The sequence below is a fragment of the Oxyura jamaicensis genome, assembly GCF_011077185.1.
Source record: "Oxyura jamaicensis isolate SHBP4307 breed ruddy duck chromosome 5 unlocalized genomic scaffold, BPBGC_Ojam_1.0 oxy5_random_OJ106707, whole genome shotgun sequence".
NCBI classification, from domain to species: Eukaryota; Metazoa; Chordata; class Aves; order Anseriformes; family Anatidae; genus Oxyura; species Oxyura jamaicensis.
The window spans coordinates 12968-35790 of record NW_023303988.1 but is presented as its reverse complement, the minus strand read 5'-3'; the positions used below and the strand labels follow the sequence as shown (position 1 = coordinate 35790).

At 48.9% G+C, this 22823-nt stretch overlaps 1 protein-coding gene and 1 long non-coding RNA gene across 14 annotated transcripts; one reads left to right on the top strand and one right to left on the bottom strand.

Annotated features, from left to right (window-relative positions):
- Nucleotides 1–750: 750 nt before the first annotated feature.
- LOC118157442 lies at nucleotides 751–2302 on the bottom strand. Its single transcript, XR_004746644.1, has 2 exons — nucleotides 2080–2302; nucleotides 751–974 (listed from the first exon to the last, which is right to left on the bottom strand). It is a non-coding gene; the product is annotated as an uncharacterized LOC118157442 (long non-coding RNA).
- LOC118157440 (protein-glucosylgalactosylhydroxylysine glucosidase-like) lies at nucleotides 987–22728 on the top strand. Of its 13 annotated transcripts, none has more exons than XM_035311758.1 (16): nucleotides 987–1732; nucleotides 5849–6040; nucleotides 7951–8218; nucleotides 9312–9522; nucleotides 10136–10571; nucleotides 11630–11749; nucleotides 11927–12061; nucleotides 12397–12508; nucleotides 17146–17218; nucleotides 17726–17862; nucleotides 18477–18610; nucleotides 18875–18970; nucleotides 19423–19520; nucleotides 20029–20049; nucleotides 21655–21869; nucleotides 22049–22728. In XM_035311758.1, exons 2-16 carry the CDS (start codon nucleotides 6038–6040, stop codon nucleotides 22111–22113), a joined length of 2124 nt encoding a protein of 707 aa, XP_035167649.1. In that variant the 5' UTR covers nucleotides 987–1732; nucleotides 5849–6037; the 3' UTR covers nucleotides 22114–22728. The 13 variants fall into 13 exon arrangements, with proteins under 13 accessions (XP_035167649.1, XP_035167644.1, XP_035167643.1 ...); XM_035311759.1 differs by lacking the exon at nucleotides 987–1732 and adding an exon at nucleotides 6776–6830 and having other exon boundaries at nucleotides 5707–6040; XM_035311762.1 differs by lacking the exons at nucleotides 987–1732; nucleotides 5849–6040 and adding exons at nucleotides 6054–6360; nucleotides 6776–6830.
- The last annotated feature ends 95 nt before the right edge of the window (nucleotides 22729–22823 follow it).

The following is a 22823-nucleotide window of genomic DNA, read 5'->3' as shown; positions in this document are numbered from 1 at the left end:
GACTCAAAAACAGCATTTCCTTAGCAGCCTCACGTCACTACATGTTGGGCGTAGAGGCAGTGCCAACAGTGCAGCAAGCTCATCGGGCTGCCATCACTTCAGATGCATATCAAAAAGCTGAGGCAGTGCTGTTGAGGCAGTACGTGAGTCTTTTCCCTGAGAGTATTTTGACAACCCTCTTGTACTGAGGGGAGTGTTTGTACAGAAATGTTTGAGCGGCTTCTGAAGTGAGTGTAAAGATCTGTAGTCCAAGTGAATTGTGACAGTTTCAGGAGGTTTTTTCAGGATGTCTGGAAATACGGTTTGCTCTCTAGATCTTTCTGAGTGGGAGTAAGTGCTGGCTGTCAGCTTTCCTAGGGCTTAGGAAGTTTGGTGTGTGTTTCGGTGGTGGTTTGGGTGTGTGTGTGTCTTTACACAGGATCAAAAGAAGTCAGATGTGTAGCAGCCAGCAGACCACTTTCAAAGTAGTATTTTACAGTGACGTTTAAGGCCTTTGAGCATTTTCTTGTCAGGAGTTCAACTTAATTTTTTTTCTTTGCTCATGCCGAGTAGTTCCTCGGCATCTGCCTTATGCTGCACTGCAACTCTACTAAGTAAAAGCTCAAGTGGGAAACCATGCATCCCTGGGGCCTGCTGCAAACTTATAAAGGAATACTGCCTCCAGGACAGCACGCTGTCCAGCAGCACAGGATTGCTGGTTCATTCCCCTACCAACAAGCACGCGGACCAAGCACAGCCAACAGACCCCAGTGTTTAATGCAAACGTGAATTTTAATGAAGAAACTCGGTGTTCTTTCCCAGGTGAACATCTGTTCAGTGATCTGATCTTCGCTTACACTTCTGCTCCCGGGGGTGTAGGTCGTTCTGGCCACTTCTTAATCTCCTCTGCTCTTGTAGTGCTCCACGTGTGCCAAGACCCAGGCTGTTGGTGCCAGGAAGCATGTAAACATCACAGCTAGCGCGATGGCTTGCTCCTGCGGGTGGGAGAAGGACCAGAGGGATCAGTGGGATGGCTGCACAGCAGCTGCAATGCCCGTGGGGTCCGCAGGGCAATTGCATGCTGCTGCGTCTAATGCAACGGAGTGTGCTCATCTGCCCTCCCTGCCCTTTCCAGGCTGTCAGGTGAACACCTTTTGGGGCTGTGGAAAGGAGATTTGGGTAAGCACAGCAGTTTCTACCAACAGCAGACCAAGCTGGCTGCTCTCTAGGTCTGCTTCTATTGCTCTGTATTTCTCGGTCACGATACTCGCTGGGAAGCGTGACTGTCCTTCAGTCAGCAGCGAGACTCAGGCTTGGGCCCACAGAGTTTCCAGAAGCAGCTGTGCCTGACTTTCAAATGACTTTGAGGTGGGAAGAGCAACGCGCAGCAGCCTCTGCCATTTTTGGCACACAAGCACAGCACTTAACCCGTTGTGCTGTCACTTTTATTTCTTATTTGGCTTGAAGAAGAGTCTTCAGGCCTGTTAAACACTTCATTGCAGACCTCGGAAATGCAGCTTGGGGTAAACTCCACAAGCAAAGGCTGGCGGTGAAACCCACCCAGGGTTTTTGGCGTAAAGCCCATTTTTTTTGGAACTCCTTTCACCCAGCCCAGGAGGGTCTGTGCAGCTGAAGCAGCTGCTGTTTTGGTGGGCAATCGTCCCCAGTGCCAAAGGAAGGAATGGTGGAAGGACCAGCTCAGCTCTGTGGGGGCAGCAGACCTTCCCTGCCCAGGAGGACACCTGCTTTGGGGGTGAGTGCCCCTCTGGAAATGGCAGTAAAAATGGGGGGGCGGGGGGGGAATGGGGCTACCCCTGCATTGGTGGGGTGCCCGGGGCCTTCGAGCAGCCCCATGGAGGGCACTCTGGGCTGTACAGGACTTAAAAGGGGGGCAGGGTGTTGAATGGACCAAATAAAAGGGAAGCAAGAGCCAGGGGGGTAGGGGGTAGGAGGTGTGTGCATGTGCACCTTTCTTCCTACCTTTCCCCCCACCTTGCTTTAACTCCCAGCAAAAATTTGGGTCTGTATGCCAATGCCCAGGCTGTCCCCAGCTACCTCCCCCCCCCGTTTATTTTTTTTACCCCCCCGTAAACTACTCACAGCAGCAGAAATCGGGTGTTCAGGCGGTTTGGAGGTGACCCCCGCCCGGGGGACCCTTGGTGCCCGCAGCATGGTGGCCAGCAGCCGGGAGCCCCCCTGGAAGCCCCACATGGCGGCGGCAGGCTGAGTGCTGCCCTCCTCGTTGCAGCCACCGCCGGACTGCAGCTGCCCGGCCCGTCACTGCCACCCCCCTGCTGCCACCCCTCGGCACCGGGCCCGCTCTCCTGGGAGCGTGGCAGCAGAAAACCTGCAAGCGTCAAGGTTCTCCTCGAGTGCTCGCTGCATTTTTTCTCCCCCCTGGAGTGTTGGACCTTCTGCCTGCACCCCTCAAACAGCAGCCCCAGCTATCAAGGGAAGGCATCTCTGCAAAGTCCTGCTGGAGAGCAGGACTTCTATTTTGAACTTTAATTTGTAAGACCCATAAAAACCATCTACGTTCTTTAAACTGTTGCAAATGTGATGGCCAACCCTTGCTTGTCCCGAATCAGCAATGGCTGCTCGGCTTCTCTGTCTTCCCTTTGTGGCAGATGCACGGGCTCCAAACCAAGCACGTACAGGCACCTTACAAGGTATTATGATCTGTTCTGCAAGCCATGGACTGTTGGATTCGTTGCTGGTGTTTGGTCAGGTTGGGCTGATGTTTGCAGAAGCAACTTCCTACTTGCCTCAATCCGATAGCAGAAGTGGCTGAAAGCCTCGAGCCTGGGTCTCATTCCTGTGATGTGCAGGCACTTGTTAGAGAGACAAGTCAGGCCCCTTTGCTTCAACACGTGCCAACTTCATTGAATAACCCAGCTTTGTTCTTCTCTCCCTTAAAAACAGCTATGCAGAAGGATTACCAGGATTTGTACGGAATGGGGAATGCTCTCTTGTTTTCCTGGCAGCTGCTGGGGTTTTGTGGTGCGCAGCAGGCTCCTTTTTGGGGTAAAACTAGTTTTTTATTATTATATTGAGAAGGTCAGAGACCTTCTCCCAGAGCACCAGCTGTCTCAGGAAGGCACAGGTTTTTACCTTACAAGTGGCACAGTGAGCTGTGTGGAGCAGGACAGGCCAAGCACACTTCTGTTGATGAAAGATGACTGAAGACAATTAAAAACAGTAAGGGAAACCTCTTACCTTGTATCTGCTGCTTGCAGCTGGCTTTCTGAAGGATTCCCCTTCGGCTCCTGTCTCATCGGAACTTTTTTCCTACCAGTCAGGGATCTCTCTATGTGGCAGTCACAAAGCTGGGGAGGTGGCAGAGCCTCCAGCAGCAAAGACTTTTTCTTTTGAGCAGTTTCACAAAACACCTTCCACGTTGAGATGAGGAAGGAGACTCTTAGTCCTCTGACCTCCAGGAAATCCCCCTTTATATCGCGTGCTTACTCACTTTCCTCCTTAATCATAATTGCATTAGCAGACATCGCAGTACCTGCTTCCATCAGTCCTCACACACACTGCTTTTTAGGGTGCAGAGGAGTGGGGAGTATTCCTGTACCTTTCTGAAAACCTTGGTGAGAAACCTCTTCTGCTCCTGCAGATCAATCTTCTCATCCGAGACAAGTACTCATGCTGAGGAGCATTGCTGGGATGAGCATGGATGACAGCAAAAGTGGCCACATTGGTCTGGGGCAGCTGGGAAAGCCCTGGTTGTGTTTTCCTATAAATGGTAGGGGAATAACCTTATCTGAGCAGTGAAGTCTTGCAAGTTTTGTTTCAAGCAGGAGCCAAGGAAAAATCTCAATTATGAACATTTGAGAAGCTGGAGGAACAGCTGGTGAAAAAAGATGGCTGTGGTTAACAGATTTCTCTTCAAATTTTTAAAGAAACTTGTCTGTCTTGACTTATCTGGGAGAAAATCATACGGTGCCAATGAATAAGGGGTCTTATTGTTGTCATCTGGCCGATGAAGAAAGGGTCTTTAGAAACACTGCTTTCTGGTCACAGCAAGATCAACTTTGAAAAAGCTGTGACAGAGTCAGAGTAGGCCTTGCTGAGATAAAGGGATTTTTCTGAAAAGGGTATTTTTCCTTTGTTGAAGGAACATCAACAGTGTGTATCTGTTGGGTGGGCTGGGGGAGTGAATGCTCTCCACTCGTGCACTCGCAGCTGCTGAAGGAAATGCTCGTACTGAAAGCCTTGACAGTGTCCGAGCTGCAGCACCTGGGGTGCTCTCTGGTGGATTAGATTCACGTACCTCTGCCACAGACTCATCCCTTGTGTGAGACCAGCTGTTGAAATTGAAGAGTAAAGAAAAGCTTAAAGCTTCCTGCGGTGAGGTTTGACTTTAGATCCTTAAATACGAAGAGCAGAGCTGGGAACAAATGCCAGTAGTTGGGATCAGACCTTCACTGCTCATCAGGGTTTCTCCAAGCATCTCTCAGATATCGATAGGACTGATCCAGCAACGCTCTGCTATGCAAATTGTATTTCTTAGGGAACATCTACCTCTGTCTCTCACAGGCTGGTGAATTTTCTTGGAAGCAGAAGATGCATGTACCTGGAGCAGTTGACACAGGAGACGCTTTGACCCCGTCTCCCTTTTCTCTTAAAGAAGTTGTAGAGCAGCCCTTGTTCTTGACTCATACACCCTTGATGTTCCACCTCTCCTTTCCCCCTCCTCCCTGGGTAGTTTCTAGCAGAAAGGTTGCTTCAGGACATGTTACCAAGTGTGCCCATGGAAAACCCCTCAGCCCCGTTTAGCATGATTGGGCCCAGAGGTGGGACAAGGAACATTACCTTTATTTTCTCTGCAAACTCATGTGATGCTTTCAGTGTGGTTTCTGGTCGTGTTCCTCCTGTCTCAGTCACTATCACTTCTCTTTGGTGCTGGTTGTGGGAGACTTGAGGCATAAATCTAAGTGACTCACAGTGCCTGGCTCAGGAAGGTGTGGTGAGGAGCATTCATCTTCCCTGAGCTGTGGCGAGCAAAGAGAAGCAATGTCTTCGCTTGCCCAGGAGAGCTTCTGGACGAAGGATTTGCTTCCTTCACACTGATAACAGCTTTGCTTGAGTCAGACATTGGCTTTTCTGTGGATTTACAGAGAGTAGAACAGATGTGTAGTATTTATCCCATAAATGCTGGATTGTTCAATAAGATTATCCTTCTCTCTGAGCATCGAGCCAAAGGCAGTAGGTTGGTACAAGAGTCACAGCATCTGGCCATGCTGCTTTCCATGTGTCCACTGATCCACAAGGAATGGACCTTAGATCTTTTGGCTAAAGGAGGTTTGTCCTTCCAAGGATCGTGTGGGCTAAAGAGGGTAGCTGTGTAGAGGCTAGGATGTGACCTTAAAGCATTTTGGCATTGATGCTGCCCTACACATTTACCTATATTGCTCACATTGGTGTAGGGCGGATTATTTTTATGTTCTTCCATAATCAGTTCAAAGCTTTACAGCAGCTGTAGCATGGCAGAACTGTGTTTCACGTGCCAGGCAAGCTGCTGACGCAGTGCTCCCCTGCATCGGGGACACAGGCGGTGCTTGGTTTGGCTGAGCAGGGAGCCTTAACGATGCCCTTGCTCGCAGAAGCGTGAAGGCTAACAAAAGCTGAGGTTGCCCTATGCCTGGGCCGACCTTCAAGACAAAGTGAGGGAAAGGGAGCAGGCTCAGACTCAGAAGAGACACCGAATCAAGTAAGAGGTGGATCTGGGACCTCCACCTTCCAGTGGGCATTGACAAATGAACTGGAGGCACAGCTGGGATCCAGGGAGAAATTTGCACTTAGATCTACGATAACTTCCTATTTCTTTCTTTCTTCCCTCCCCTTAATGCCCCCATTTCCTAAGCCTAGGTCAGCAACACGATGCGTTTGTGCCTTCCTGTGGCTGCTGCGTTTGATGGAGAGCACGAGCATGTCTGCAGAGCAGCAGCCATCTCCCTTTGCTACAGGACATATGGGATGAATTTGGCCACTGCAGCTGGCAATTGCAAAATCTATTTTTCTGCTCGCGTATAAAGCCGGACTGTGACATGAGATGGTAAGAACATAGCTCTGGAAAGTTCTGCAGGGAAATAAATAGTCGTGGTCTTAGCCATAGAGGATGTCTGTGCAGCACCATGGCTTCTGGCTGTCTTAAAGCAGTCTCTGCTGGAGACAGACAGCTGCTCTGCCAAAGCAGGGGCTCTGGTGCATCAAGGCCATGGCTTATCTGCATCAGCAAGCTGGAATTGGGGTTGGGGCGCTGTCCAGAGACATGGTTTTACAGGTGCTTCCGTGCTCGGGTAGTGTCAGGATGATGCAGCCTAGCAGGTAGAGCTCAACACATGGAAGAAAGCATGTTTGACCTTGTAGTGGAAGGTAAGCTGGGCATCTCTGAAGACAGCTCAGTAAACCCTTGTGTGTGGCAGGGTTTTAAAAACAATAGAAGGTGTTGGGGTCTGGGAGGAATGGGGATTAATGCTAGAAGTGCCTTCGTGGCACAGACGATCAGGGTGGGGACTGCTCTGCACCAGGAAAACACGCTGCAGTGCCAGCAGCGGTTCAAAGGACGGAAGCTGGAATGTGTTACAAAGCTGAAGTCTGGATCTCCAAAAGCAGGCAAGTAAAAGGGTCACAATGCATTTGGGGACAAAGGGCAGTTGTCAGCCACAATTCCTTCTGCAGAGGTTTTTGTGCTGCTCTCTCAATGGAGAGCAATGGTGGCCGTCTGCCAGGGCTGTGCTCATTGCTAAATTTCTTGGACAGCTTTCAGCTGACGAACTTTTTGTCTCGGTCCCTCTTTCCTGGTGCTCGAGGCAGCCCCATTGCCAGGCAGTGAGCTTATCTAGGCAAATACCTACGTGTCAACCAGGTTGTTATTAAGGAAGGGGAAAGGCGGGAGGAGTTATTTCCTTCCTCCCTTCTCAGTTGGGCAACTTCCGTCATCCTCCCTCCACCAGGGCCCCACGGCAGCAGCCTGCACGGTCAGAGTCCGCTAACAGCCTGACATGAAAGGCAAGGTCAAATCTCCGAACTTCCCAGACCTCTTTTTTTTTTTTTTTTTTTTAAACTCCCTCCCTGCAGGCAGGCAGGAGTGTTTTTTCTTGTGATTTGATCGCGGGCACCGCCTGACGTGAGCCAACTGAGTTGTCCCCGAGTGCGGTTGGGCAGCCCGTGGGGACAGCTTTCAGGTACTGCCCAGAGCTGGTGTCCCCCCTCTGCTCGGAGAGCCTGTCCGTGCTCCACTTCTATCATTTCTTATATTAATGCAGTGCCTAATGTTGCGAGGCACCAGCTGCAACTCACTTTTGCAATATTCTCTTTATATGTGTATATGTATATATAAATAAATAAATAAAATGTTCCTTCCCCAGCAAGCCAGTAACTGAAATGGGGCTAGAGATGCAAGAGGGAAGGGAAGTGTGGAGGTACCTCGAGGATAAAGAATAAAAGAATATTCAGTAATGTTGTGGAATAATGTTGGGAGGAAGAGGAAGATTGTTGTGTGATGTGATGTATTGGGAGAAAGTGGTGAGATACTAGCATGGAAAGGGAAGTGAAAGGGGAAGAACTGGAGAAGCGACAAAAGCATTGAGCACGCAAGATCTGGGTAAGTTAGAGAAGCTGCCCTGCCTGGCTGGGAGATGTCTGCCAAAAAGGAAGCTACACAGGAGGAAATGAACCTGGGTGGAGCTGACCCACCTGAGGCACTGGGATGGAGGAAAACCGTGGCTTGGAGGTGCTGGTGGTGATCAGAGGGGAAAATAAAGGAAATAGAGCCCCTAGGAACATAGCAAGGCTGGAAACAGATGAGTAGGAAGGTTGTGCAAAGAGGGGCGATTTGCAGCCACCGTTTTCAGCTGGCATCCCCCACAGCCTCGCTCAGCCATGCACCAACTTGGTCTGTGTTGGGATTGCTCTATCCAGCCCTTTTTATATGACTCTTACTTTTTTATTTTTGTTCCGCAGCTTGGACTGGTAAAAATGACTGATGGCAAGGAGGACCCTGCTGTGTTCACCACCACTTGTTTGCCCTCAGACCAGCGTCTACTTGCTACGGTGACCAATGCGTACCTCGGCACCCGTGTGTACCGTGACATCCTCCACGTCAACGGGGTGTACAACGGAGCGGTGGGCGACACGCACCGTGCTGACGTCCCCAGCCCCCTCAGTGTGAGGATGACTGTGCCTGGTGCAGACAGCCTGGCTGAGACCTTCACCCTGAACACCCGGACGGGTAAAGAGCAAAGCACAGAGAAGGTGTCCCTGTCCTGCAGCCTCTTTTCCTACCTGCATCATCTGCACCCTTTGCTCTTTCTCTCCGACTGCTGGCCATCCTCTTCTAGAAGTTAAGCCTCCTTGCCTCTTCCAGGAGGTCACGTCATTCTTCTCCCCGCTCTCCGCTCACCCATGGCTCAGTGTGTACCAAATAGGTCTGTGAAGGATGTCATCTCCACCCAGCAGTAGAATTCCTTGCTTTAGGTGCAGTCAGTGCTGGAGTTCTTGTGCAGAACAGATAAGTAGTTTTGTTGGGAAAGGAGATTTGATCAATCAATTCAAATTTTATAAAGAGATTAAATGAATCATACCCTGGATTTCACTGACTGTCATAGGTGTCTAACCGTTTGGTTCAGGTGCAGGCATTTATTCTGGAAGCAGCTAGCTCATGGTTGTTAAGTGAACCCCACAACGTGTTTGTAAAGGAACCAGAAATGGATATGGCATTGTTTGCTCTTGCCTTTGGACAGCAGCCAGCTCTGACCTTGATGTCATACACTAGAAAGTGTAGTTGGAAGAAAGGTGAGGAGGGTTTTTTTGCTGATCCCTCTGTGAATGCTAATTTTGCAGATTTCAGGATTTAGCTTTACAGAGTACTAAATTCATTTATTTTCAGAAGCAAATCTTCTCTAAGTAGTGGTATGTATTGAATGAAATGGGCACTTTCATTCATGCACAAGACATGCAGAAGACTTTCCTTTCCCACATTACTCTCATTAAATTACGTTGGAATAAGTGGAGAATAAGAGCAGGCGATTTTCAGATTATATCTCAACCCTTGCTGGAGCCAGGCTCAGTAAAGACTGTTTAATGGTGAAACCTGGTTAAAATATATATATATATATGTGTATATATATATATATAACGAAACCATTCCTCACCAGCTTGGTCAGATTTAGTGTGTTAACAGTGTTGTCCAGTCAAAACCTGTGTTCTGGCCTGGATCTGGACTGTTCCTTTGCCAATAGGAACCAGTAAATAAGGTAGAAATGGTAGTCTGAGGCAGAACATCAGGACCTGACAGCTAAAAAGGCTGACTCTTGTGCTTACAGGAACCTTCAGCCATGTGCTTCAGTCAACCGATTATACAGCCACCCATCAAATCTACGCTCACCATTCCCTTGTTCACTTGATGGCTTTCAGCATCACCATCCGGCGGTCAGCTCACACTGGCCAACCCATCACAGTGCAGCTCCAGACTCCTTTTGTGCCAAAGAGCCAGGACTTGGACCTGTACCAAGGAGAGGACTTCCAGGGAGCACAGTGAGTTTGCATCACAGGCAGGAGCCTGGCCTGGAACAAATCCTTTGTAGATTGTAGCATGTTGCCTTGTTCCCAGATAGGAAACTGAAAAAATAAGGCTAGAGCTAGAATGAAATTACAAGTATTGTTGAGGCTTGTGCAAATTTACTTCTTCCTGAGAGGAATGAAAAGTGTGTTTATATATACATACGTACACATGTATAAATATACACACACATATATATCGATTTTTTAATTATATATAAAATATATAGAAACACTTTTATAAATTGCAATGCCAAAATTATTACCTACGCTGACACACAAGAGCATCAGAGGCCATGGGGACTATATGTGATTACAAAGAAACGAGTTTGGGGAAGATGCTGAGCTTGGAGGAGATAACCTCTAAAAATGGCTTGGTGGGGCTGGGGACCCTGTGAGAGAGTTGTGGTGAATCTCAGTCTTCTGCAGTTTGGGATTGGGACTGCAGCTGAGCTGAAGTATGGGGACAAGGGAGCTTCTTTCCTAGGTGGGAACAGGGGAAAAAATCAGCTGGTGGTTCACCCTGCATGGGTGGATTTGCACTTCTGCTCTGCTCTTACTTTTCCCTGTTGCTTGCCATCCCCTGCAGCTATGTCTATGGGAAGACGCTGGTTCCTGAGGTAGAGGGGGGACCCCGGCCCACTATTCATATGCTCTGGACTCCTGTGCCACAAGCCCTGACCTTGCGTGGGGAGGAGCAGGAGCGATCCTGGGAGTTCCTGACAGCAGTGGCTGAAAGCGAAGAGGAGGTGAAGAGGAGCTACAGCGAGGGGCTGGCCCTCATTGCCTCTGGCTCCCTGCATTCCTCCCACACCCGTGCCTGGGACACACTGTGGCGAGGGTGCTGCATCGACCTGGATGGCCCTCTGCTTCTAAGGCAGGCCCTCTACGGGTGTCTGTATTACCTACTGAGCGCCATCCCTCCCCGGGACAGCCCGGGTTTCCTATTCCATGGCATCAGCCCTGGCGGCTTGTCCAACGGTACCCGGGGCGAGGACTACTGGGGGCACGTCTTCTGGGACCAGGTGCGTCGAAGCTGTGCTGTTGGTTCACCCTGGGGCTTTGAACAGTAACTGGGATGGAGAAAACTCGGCATGAGGTTGCTCGCCTCCTTGCTGATGGTAGGGGTATCTTGGCACCAGCCTCTTGTAGGAGAGCATCCTGCTTCTCCTTCGTTAACAACTACTGAGGCTCAGCTCCATCCTAGGAATTACTCATGTTAGTTATCTCCTCTAACTCAAAAGTTAATTGCCTAAAGCCAAGCTAGAAGGCTGGTGTTGGTGTGTAGGCAGTGGGGGTGAGAGGCCAAGAGGGATCCCACGGCAGGGCAGCTCTCTTCCCCATACTAAGATAGGTCGCTCACCTAAGGGAGGCCAAAGCAAAGGGAACTTCAGTGTCTAGTTTAAAGCAGGGCCACTAACATACGGGAAATAAGTTGAAACCAGCCTGAAATCCTCCCAGCTTTGGTGGCATCAGCAAACCCTATTGTGCTTGAGGTAACTATTGAAAAAGCAAGCATTTTCTATGTTTTCAACTTTCTGGGGGAGGTTTGGTGTGTACTCAGCAAACCAGTCCATACGGGCAGTTTTGCCCTAACCAGAATCTCAGAGCTGCCCTTGGAGACAGCTGCACCGAATGAGCATGCAGCTCTGCAGTTGAATATTTAACGCATAACATGAGTGAGAAATACGGCTAGATGGTGCTGAGCCCCCTGTGCTGAACCCAGCTTGGTCTTTCAAACGGGCAAAGGCTTTTTAGTCCTGTGGGCCTTCTTTTTGACCCACCCAGAGCCTTTGGCTTTTTGGAGGACTCCTACCTCCCCTCTTTTGCATGCTGAGGGTCCCACTGAGATTATCCTATTAAGATACCGGGGGGTGGCTAGCAGAGGATAGAAGGTATGGATGCCTAGATGCGCTTTTCAGGGCAGAAACAGACCTTTTAGTGAGCGAATGTGACAGCACCTTTAAGCAGCAGCAAAGTCATGGTCAGAGCATTCAGGAATGGGGGTGGACTTGAACTGGTGGGAGCAGTTGGGTGCCCAACCAGCCAATTTCACCACCTTGCTTTGCTTGGATGTTTTCAGGACACCTGGGTGTTCCCGAACATCCTGCTGTTTTACCCTGAGGCTGCCCGAGCCATTTTAGAGTACCGAATTCGCATGCTGGAAGGAGCCTTACGCAATGCAGAGGAGCAAGGCTACAAGGTGGGGACAGGGCTGTTGGGCTGGGGACAGTGCAGCCCAGCCAATGTCACCCAGGACAGTTTGACTTTCTTCTTCCTCTATGGCTCTATCTTTAGCCAGAGGCTGTGGGCTGGGCTTTGCCTGCAGGTTGTGTCAGGAGAGGTTGTGTTTAGCAGCTCCATGAGTATCTTCTCCCAGCAGGGTGCTAAGTTCCCATGGGAGTGTGCAGCCACTGGCCAGGAGGTGTGTCCTGAGGACATCTATGGAGCCCAAGAAATTCACATCACTGGGGATGTTTTGATGGCCTTTGAGCAGTATTATTACACCACGCAGGTAACGGGAGCGTGTGCCACACAGAAGGCCTGGTGGTAACGCCTGCAGGGCATCTGATGACTGTTGCTCTCCCTTCTCAGAGAAACTCTGCAGTTATCTGCTCCTGTCGGAACTGCCAGTAGCACCCTGGGATCCTTTCTTTGTCTCCTCCTCCGATTCTTGATCCTCAGTGGGTGGCTCAGCATCCTATTGGCTCAAGTCAGGCCAGTTTTCTGCCTTTTTCCCCTGCTCTGTGCATTTTCTTATAGCTCCGTTGCTTTGGCTGAGTCTAGACCTCTCTGAATTTCCCTCATGCTTCCCCATCCCTGCTTTTCTCTGGCTTTGGCTCCTTCCAGGACCAGAAGCTGTTCAGGGAGAATGGAGGATGGAAGCTGGTGGGGGCCGTGGCTCAGTACTGGTGCAGCAGGATGGTGTGGAGCGAGGAGGAGCAATGCTACCACATCAGAGGTACTTCTGCAACTGCCAGGCCTGTTTGTGGGGAAGGGCTTTGCAAAGAGAGGCTCAGAGCCCCTCCAGCCAGACCTGGGTTGGGAGTGCATGGGTTCTGTAGCCTCCTGTCCTGTTATCCACGTCTGTATCCACATGGCAAGATGCCCAGCTCTTTCAGTGCCACAGGACCAGTTGTTTTTCTCTCAGCCCCTTGCTGCTCACAGGACACCCCTCAGCGTCTCCTTCCATGGCAATATAAGTTGATGCGACAAGCCTGGGTGCTGTTTGAGGTCTGATGGTGTGACTGGTGACACTTTGGAAAATAGGGTATGAGGGCTTTAGAGGGGAAGGAGAGAGGTTCAGCAGGGGATGGGGATGTACCTCTGCGTGATGGAAGTGAACCTGGGAACACTGTCGCTTTAGGAAACAGCAGGAAAATGCTTGTGAATTGTCCCAAAGGAATTGGGGAAGGACTCCTCTAAAAAGGGGATGTGGCAGATGGCCCAGCTGAAGTGCCTCTACACCAATGCACTCAGCATGGTAAACAAGTGGGAGGAGCTGGAAACCACAGGGCAATTAGAAAACCATGACTTAATTGCTATCAGGGAAATATGGGATGGATCACATAACTGGAACACTGGAAGAGAGGGTTACAAGAAAGGCTTCAGAAGAGATGGAGGGCAGCACTCCTACCCCTCCTTCCTTGCCTATGTTAAGAATTCAGATTGGATTTCAGGAAAAGGTTTTTCACCAAGAGGGTAGTCAGGCACTGCAACAGGCTCCCCAGGGAGGTGGCTCATAGCACCGAGACTGCCAGAGTTCAAGAAACATTTGGAAAATGCTCTCAGACACATGGTCTGATATATATATATATATATATATATATATATATATATATATACACACATATACATATATATATATATACACATATACATATATATATATATTTTTTTTTTTTCAGTGGCCCTTTGGGGACCCAGGAGCTGGACTCAATGATCCTGGTGGGTCCCTTCCAACTTAGATATTCTATGATTCTATAAGAAATGACTCAACAGTGAAAAGCTGCCTCTGAGAAACAGCCACAGACAGATTGAGAGCTTGTGGGTAAAAGTTAAGGACTGGACCAATAAAGGACACCTCGTGGCTGGGGTTTAGTACAGGCTGCCTGATCAAGGGGAGCCTGTGGACATGGCCTTCAGCTACAAGCAGCATCGTGCTTGCAGGCATTCATGGTGTGGGGGAGGATTTCAACCACCCAGATATCTGCTGGGAAAGCTGCACAGTGGGCTGTAAGCAATCCAGGAGACTCCTGGAGTGCACTGAGGATAACTTCCCGGTCCAGGTGTTAGAAAAAACAACCAGAGGAGAGGCATTACTGAACCTGGTGCTCACCAGTGCAGATGAACTCATTAACGAAGTGAAGATTGGAGGCAGTCTGGGCTGCAGCAACCACACCCTGCTTGAGTTCATGATCTTGAGGAATATGTTCCTGGCAGAGAGCAAAGTCAGGACCCTGAACTTTGGAAAGGGAACTTACAGCTATTTAAAGGCCTAGTGAATGAGATCCCCTGGAACACTGTCCTTAGGAATAGAGGAGTTGATTGGAGCTGGTGGCTCTTTCAGGATGCTTTCCTTTGAGTGCAAGAGCTTTCTACCCCCATGTGTAAGAGATCAAGCAGGGAAGGCAGGAAACTAGTATGGCTGAGCAAGGGCCTGCTGGTCAAACTAGGGTGTGAGAAGAAAATAACAGGCAGTGGCAGCAGGGACATGTGGCCTGAGGAGAGTACAGGGATGCTGTTCAGATGTGTGGGGATGGGATGCGGAAAGCCAAGGCAGAAATTGAACTGAGATTAGCAAGGGGTGTAAAAAATAACAAGAAAGGATTCTATAGGCATACTGGCCAGAAAAGAGAGGCCAAGGAGAGTGCCCCCCTTCTGATAAATGGGAATGGAGAACTGATAATGACAGACATGGAGAAGGCTGAGGGACTCAACTTCTTTGCCTTAGTCTTCGCTGCCAGTCAGGCTTCCCACTTCTTGAGTTGCTTAATGCCTAGGGGCAGGGGTTGAGGGAGCAAAGTCCCTCCCACTGTAAGTGAAGAACTCAGGTTGGAGACCACCTGACGGAACTGAACAGGTACAAGTCTATGGGGGCTGGTGCCATGCATCCCAGGGTCATGAAGGAATTGGCTAATGGAGTTGCTAGCCCTCTCTCCATCATATTTGAAAAGCCCTGGCAGTCAGGTGAATTCCCTGGTGACTGAAAGAAGGGAAACATCACTCTCATTTTTAAAAGGGTAGAAAGGAGGACCTGGGGAACTACAGACCAGTGAGCCTCACCTCTGCGCCTGGGGAGATCATGGAACAGATGCTCCTGGAGGCAATGGTAAGGCACATGCAAGAAAAGGAGGTGATTCAAAACAGCCAGCATAGCTTCACCAAGGGCAAATTGTGCCTGACCAACCTGGTGTCCTTCTACAATATGGTGATGGCATCAGTTGATAAGGACAGACTGGCTGATGTCTTCTACCTGGACTTCTGTAAGGCCTTTGACACAATCCCACGTGACATCCTGATCTCCAGATTGGAGAGAGATGGATTTGAAGGGTGGACCATTCAGTGGATAAGGAATTGGCTGGATGGCTGCACCCAGAGAGTGGTGGTCAATGGCTCCATGTCCAGGTGCAGGCCAGTGACAAGTGGTGTCCCTCAGGGGTCTGTTTTGGGACCAGTAATGTTTAATATCTTTATCAATGGGATTGAGTGCAGCCTCAGCAAGTCTGCAGATGACACCAAGCTGAGTGGTGCAGTCAACACACCAGAAGGAAGGGATGCCATCCAAAGGGACCTGGACAAGCTTGAGAAGAGGGCCCATAACAACCTAATGAGGTTCAACAAGTCCAAGTGCAAGGTGCTGCACCTGGGTTGGGCACAGGCTGGGAGAAGAACTCACTGAGAGCAGCCCTGCAGAGAAGGACCTGGGGGTTCTGGTGGACAAAAAGCTCAGCAGGACCCAGCAGTGTGTGCCTGCAGCCCAGGCGGCCACCTGCATCCTGGGCTGCATCACCAGAGGGGTGTTGGCAGGGCAGGGAGGGGATTGTCTCCCTCTGCTCTGGCCACAAAGATGCTCCAAGGTTTGGAGCAACTCTCCTATGGAGAAAGGCTGAGAGAGCTGGGGATCTTCAGCCTGGAGAAGAGAGGGTTCTGGAGTGACATCATTGCAGCTTTTAAATACTTACAGGGAGCTTATAAAAAAGGATGGAATGAAAACTCTTCCAACACAAGCCATTTTATGACTTGGCAACCCAGGCAAACTTTTTTTTTTTTTTTTTTTTTTTTTAAATACCTGAGTTTAAATCTGACAGTAGCCTGTAGGAGTTAATTCCTTGAATGTCTCCTGATGTTGTTGGTGCCAACTAAGTACAACCACTGATATGTCTGGCAGGACAAAGGGTGCCTCCACAGGCAGCAATCCTGCTGAAGCATGTTATGTTGAACAAGCACACATCAGCAGTGACTTGAAGAAGAGCTAGAAGTGAAGAAGAGCTGTTTGTTGGTGGAGGGTCTGGAGGAGATGGCTGGCTTAGTGTGAAAGGATCTCAATGCAGTTGGGGTGATCAGAGCTAGAAAAGCCCCTGGAGTTGCTGCAGGTTAGCTTGTGATTGATAGATCCTTTGTATTAAACCCCAGTGTCCCAAAAGTTGTCCCAGAAGAAAGCACTTGAAACGCCTATTTTCACTTGTCTTTCAGAAAGTGGACATCAGCAAGGGAAGGAGTTGAGCTTGTAACTAGGGAAATATATCCAGTTAAGGACTTGAAGGTCACCTTGCCTACGAGTCTCAGCTCTGAATTAAGGGAAGTGCCCTCAGGATGTCTGTTACCTTGAGAGTATGCACTTTTTCAGCTAAATCACAGAATATTCCAAGCTGGAACGAAGCCACAAGGATTGTCAAGGCTAACTCATAAAGCTGTAAGATAGGGTGTTTCTCCTTCACAGCAAATGCAAACACCACTTATGTTCCCCTCTACTGAGCATTGCACTGAGGTCACTTCCAGAAACAGGGAGGCAACACCTACTGTCAGGAACTATCAGGACTCCAAGCATTCAATAATGCAGGTACAATTCAAGACAGGTGTTTTTAGTCGTTTTATTAATGATTATCGTAGTGAGAATGCTCAGGCAGCATCTCTTCCTCCATGCTCTCTGCCTGGTTGTTGCAGAGGCCCCACTTATATGCTGTTTCAAGGACTTAAAGAAAATAATTGCAAAGTTAAAAAGGCAGGAATACATTCTTGGGAAGAATGGATGTTGGACAATCATCTATGTTAATGAAACCAAGTTCCCATTTCTGGGAGGGATGGGCCTCCTTAGGGCCTGTAGGAGCAGCACATCCAGTATTAGCTCAGTAGTGGGAGATAGCAACAATCAGGACTACTAACTTTTGGTTGAAAGGAGTATTCCTTTTGTTAGTATAAACTTATTAGACCTCTCAAATCTTAAGTTTTAATTTTTCCGCCACACTAGTCATATGCGCAGGCATCAGTGCAATGGAGGGGTTCCCTTTCTTGTGCCAGCCCTCTGAGGAGGGGCACAGAGCCATGGAAAACCTTGGGTGTGCTGCAGAGTGAAGTGTCCCCTTTCTCTCCCTCCAGGTGTCATGCCCCCAGATGAATATCACTACCAGGTTGATAACTCTGCTTACACCAATGCCTTGGCCCAGCGGAGGTAACACGCATGCTTTGGTTAAGGCACTGGGCCAATTTTCTTCGCTTCTGCCTAGCTGTCTGGCAGGGGTAGGAGACAGCAAGTCTCCCACATGCTGAACACCTTTCCTCTCTTTGCATACCTCTGTCTGAGCTGGTTTCCTTTGCCTTTATTTGCAGTTGGTGGAAGGAGGTAGGTGCTCCCCTGGCAGTTCACCTAACCCTTCAGGTATATGCATTAGACAGACGCATTTCACAAGTTTTTCATTTTATCTCCCTGCATTGTGTGGGATGTTTAGACAATTAGCCAACTGGAAATATATGTAGCTAGACAAGGAGTCCCAGCTCCAGCAATGAAAGCTGTTACCCCGAGCTTAGACTTTGACCCCCATTCTTTCTAAGCACCTGCTTCTTTGGCAGTGAGTTATGGCTCAATTAGTTTTTTGTGTTCCCTCCCTTCTCTTTCCCTCTCCAAGGGGTCACAGGCACTTGTGCCTGATATAAAACATTGTTCCTTGCTCCTTTTCAGCTTACGTTTTGCAGCTGACATTGCTCAAGACCTCTCGATCCCTGTGCCAGAGGAGTGGGTGGAATGTGCCAACAAAGTCAAAGTGCCCTTTGATATGGAGAAGAAATATCATCCTGAGTACGATGGTTACAGCCCAGGTGAGTGGAGGGGCAGCAGCAGACCTTTGAATTGGCCGATGCTCTTTCTTTTGAAGCACACAAGAGGCAGGGACAGTGCCTGAGTGGTTGGCTGAAGCAAAAGCTCCAGCGTTTGCTCTCAGTGCAGCATTTGGGTTGCTGGTGTGGGGATTCTGAGTTGTAGATGTTTTTTCTGTTTCTTGATGGATCATTTTTCATTGTTGTGGTCATACAACTAAGAATTTTAGGTATGCAGAGAGTAGGAAGAGGCCTTGAGAGCATGGGACACTGGGCTGCAGATGACATGGCAGCTATGAACCCGTGTGTTGGCAGTTAGGTCTATCCTTCCAAGGTCAAGTGCGATGTATTGCCATTCCAGCAACCTCTGGCAGTGAAAGTTCATGTGGAAGTGCACGTTCAGTTTAATGCCGCCTTTGTATGTTTTATTTACCTTTAGCAAGGCAGCAATGGCTTGTCCTCCTTGCAGTTCCACAACATTTCCAACACAATGTGTTTTTTGTTGTTTTAAGTTTATCATTCTGTATGCCAGATTCGTTCCCTTTATGAGTAAATAGACAATCAGTTACTCCCAGTTGGCATATGTGGTCTGACTGATTCTTGGCTCCTTTCCCCAGGTGAGCCTGTGAAACAAGCTGATGTTGTCTTGCTTGGATTCCCTCTGATGCACTCCATGAGCCCTGAGGTCCGGAGGAATGATCTGGAGATGTATGAACCTGTCACTGAGCTGAATGGGCCAGCCATGACCTGGGTAAGGAGAGGGGCAAAGTCTGAGGTGTTTTTCATCCACAAGGTGGTCATTTCTGTTTGAGTTAGTCAATGCCAGCCCATATCAATGGACATGAACCTACTTTAAGTGATAAGAGAATGCGAACAGTTATCTCGGAGCTAGAAATGTGTGCCAAAGGGATCTACACTGAAGATTGCTAGTTGTGGTGTCACTCTGGAGGCTCTGCAGCGTAATCACCCCTGGGGGAAACAGCAGCCAGCAAAAGGACATTTCTCCCTCCTGCAGAGCATGTTTGCAGTGGGCTGGCTGGAGTTGAAGGAGATGCAGAGGGCACAGAGCCAACTGAACAAGTGTTTCAGCAACATCATGGAGCCCTTCAAGGTCAGCTGTGTGGAGTGTTGTCACTGCTTCAATGTGACAAATGTTTCTTGCTTCTATCTTGTGCATTCCCAAGTAGGTCCTATCTATGCTGTCTGTGCTTGCAGTCACTAGATGATTATCATATGGAGCTGGGTGGTTGCACACAGTCTCCTCTCTGCATGTTTCCAAAGAACAGCAAGGAGGTGTTTGCTTCCTACCAAGAAATACAAAGCCAGGGGCCAGTATCCTGCTCATCACAGGCTTCCTTCTTCCTTTAAGGGGTGGGAAAGGGAATGGAGATGATGGTGTTTTAAGGGACTATCTCATGCTGGGATGGGCAACAGCATATGATTGTTGCAATACCCCTAATATGTGGCTGTCATGGTAAGCATATTCAAGCACACATAACTGTATGAAGGGTCCCAGTGAAACCACTGACTTTTTTTCCCCTCCTCCCCCTCATATTGGCGTAGATCTGGGTGGAGAATTCAGATGGATCTGGAGCTGTGAACTTCTTGACAGGGATGGGTGGATTCTTGCAAGCTGCCCTCTTTGGTTACACAGGGTTCAGGTGAGACCTACATTATGTCTTATCTAATTTCTAACCAACAAGTGACTTGAAATGTTAGCATTTAGCTGGAGCAACTTGTTGCTTGTGAAAAAGAAAAGAACTTGAAGCATCTAGCAAATTCCAGAACATCTGCCAATGGCTTTTGGCAGGTAGTGATTAACGATCCTTGATGAACTGTAGACACTAGGAACGGGTTGGCCACTGCTGGAGAACAAAGAGGAGTTTTCAGAAATGATGAGCTTTGATCCATTTCTCCTCCAGCTACGTCAGTGTTTAAAGCTATTGGCTTCAAAAGGAGTCAAGACTTGACCTCTTTTTGCTGGAAGAAGGAGATAAAAGTAATCTTGAGCAAAACTGCTATTTCACAAATCTGTTTTCTCCCTTCCCTCTTTTTCTGCTGAGGAGAAAGGGAGTCACAAGCAGGCAGAAGTTCTTCTTTCCCTGTTTCTTTTGCACCATTTTTTTGTTTGTTTTGCCTTTTTTTTTTTTTTTTTTTTTCCTCTCACAGGCCACGGTGGATATCACCGTGGCGAGAGATGGTGATGCTGCTGAAATGGCAAGAGATTGGGAAATGTATTTGCTGTTCTCATGCCAAAAGACTAAAAATAGTATATGAAAGAGAGGGGAAGTCTCCTGCTGAGTCCCAGAAACTGTGGAAAAGGAAGCTAGTACAGAGGGTCATAGATGGCCTGGTTAACAGCAGCCTTGCCAGTGAGAGATACCATCCATACACATAGGTGTAAGTCCTTCTGCATCCCCTCTGAACTAATCTGCCATCCACACACAGGACTGCTACTCTGTGGAGGAAAAGTGGTCAGCTGGAATTGCCACAGCATTAAGATACCTTAGAAAACACACTAAGCTCTTCATATAATTTCAAGCCTGCCTCTCACATCTGAAGCAGCTTGGTGGTTTCAACCCTGAAGCAGCAGTCTCTGGAGTGTATTCTTAGAGTTTAATTGAGGATGGATCACACTGGCAAGTCTTTTGATTGCCAGCAAGGCCTTCTAGCACTGTGTTTTTACTCTGTGTGTGTGGCCAGAATCTCCTGAGAAATCCACCAGACTCTTGGTGGAGCTGGGTGTGAGTTACTATATTCCTCGCTGAAAACCCTAATCTCAGCTTTTGCAAAGCTTCAAGGTCTTCAGATGCTGTGTGTGTGTGTCAGATTCGGGCCCCTCCTGCAATAGGCTCAACCCACAGGCTTTGGGGCTCAAGCCAAATTTCCGAAAATGTCATGATGATATTGATGTAGTCCTTGAGACATCACTCCTGCCTTGCCTGTTGTAAGCCATGGCTGGCTGGCACATTGGTCTGCTGCTGAGTACCTCTGCGGAGGCAGTGCTGTGAGGGGGGCAGCACAGGCCCAGGTTGTGAGCCCCGTTTAGTTTCAGGCTGAGGACTGGTGGCATGTGTGTCTGGTATTCCAGCGTGGGAGAAGTGTGCTGTTTCTGCTCTTGAGCCTCTCTCAAGTCCCCTCAGTAGACTAAAGACCGTGGTCAAGAGCTCTCTCATGTCAAGATTTCAGTATGAGATTTAGTGACTTTTTTTTTTTTTTTTTGGTCCAAAGCCAAAACACAAAAATGAACTCTGCTTGATTTTGGATAAGGTTTTGGAGAAAGGATTCGAGCTGTTGGCCTGATTTTTATCCTTCTGTGAAAGAGCACATACGGGGCTTTGAGTTTATTCTGTGTTATTTTGGCAGTTTATCTGTATCCAACTCTGCTGCCCACTGCTTGTTCCTGTGCCCAGTTCTCCTCCCCATCCTGGAGCAGGGCATTTCTGAAGTTTTGCCAGCGTAGCTGCTGATAAAGTCACCCCCTGAGCTGGAGCGGGAAACTGAGAGGGGAAAAAATATAATCCTGCTATATTTTTGTTTGTTTGTTTCAAAATCCAACCTACAGACCCTAAGCTGAGGAACTGGAAGAGGGACAGAAACACCAGAGGGTGCTGGGTTGTGAAATCACAGCCCCAGTAGCTTTTCACCAGATGCTTAGTTGTGTTTGAGATTTGCCCAGAGAGCCTTAGGATGCACCTAGGAGCCTTTCTGCCTGAAAATGCACGGAGTAAGAGGAGGGGCCCCTGGGATACATGAGGGGGTGCTGTTTTGACTGACTTGCTCCTGCCTTTCCAGGATCACAAAGACCAGCCTTCTCTTCAACCCCTCGTGTCCTGATGACGTCCGCAAGTTGAAAGTCACCGGTATCTCCTACTTGGGGAACAAACTGAAGTTCACCATCACCACGGAAGAGATCAGGATTAAAGTGACTGAATCTCCCCTTGACCCTCCTGCGCTGCCCCTGGAGGCAGTGCTGGAGGAGTCAGGGCAGCGGTTTCCCCTGGGTGAAGGTACAGTCATGACCCTTCATGACCCTGGGTGACTATGCGTGCCAGCCTTGCAGTTGTCCAACAGCACTTCCTGCTCTCTAGCTCTTCAGGAAGTCATTGCTTGAGCAACTTTCCTAAAAATGAAGAAAATGTAGGGAGAAGCTGTTCCCGTGCCTCATGCATGTTGGTTTTTTTTGCAGGGCAGAGCATCTCCTTCCCCACTGCAGCTGGATGGATTCAGAGGTTACCCACCAAGGTGCATTAAAGCCTGGCTCATCTGGGTTTTGCATGATGGGGACTAAAATCCTGAGAGGAAGAAGGATGAGGCATTCTTGTGGTGTTCTGGCCTGTGCCATAAAACTTTTGCCCCTGTGGGACTGTGTATGCTTTGTTTTTTGGGCCTGGTGAAGGTATGTGGAGCACTCACCACACTGGGCTGGCAGCAACTCTTTAAGTGAAGCTGAGCATCCTTGTCCACAGTGGGGGCACTGAGCCCCTTGTCCCCACTTCACAGGCTGTCCCCATCTCTCCCTTAGAGGGGACAACACCAAACCTAAAAGCCACGTCCTTTGCATGAGGAGAGAACGGTGGAATGGGTGAGCTCAGTTTGAAATGCATTCCCTGAGCGGCCTGCAGATGCTAAACCCTGAGAAAGCAGCAGGTGCTCTTCCTGCTGTGCTTCTCAAAGGGTTTTGCAGGCTTGGCCATGGCTGCTTTGTCACATCAATCCACAGCAACAGCCAGCAGAAAGAGGAGGATCCCTTGGCCTCTGTTGTTTCAAGTGCCAAGCACCAGCACCCCGAAACCTTGACACCCCTGTACTGAGAAATGCTGCTGGGGCAATGTGATGAGGTGTGGACAAAGGCAAGGCTGAAACTGAGCATTGTTCTGGTGCACAATATTTGTGGTTTTAGTACTGTATTTCCTGCATGTCTTCATTAGAGCGGCCACGTGTTGAGCAGGGGGATTTTGAAG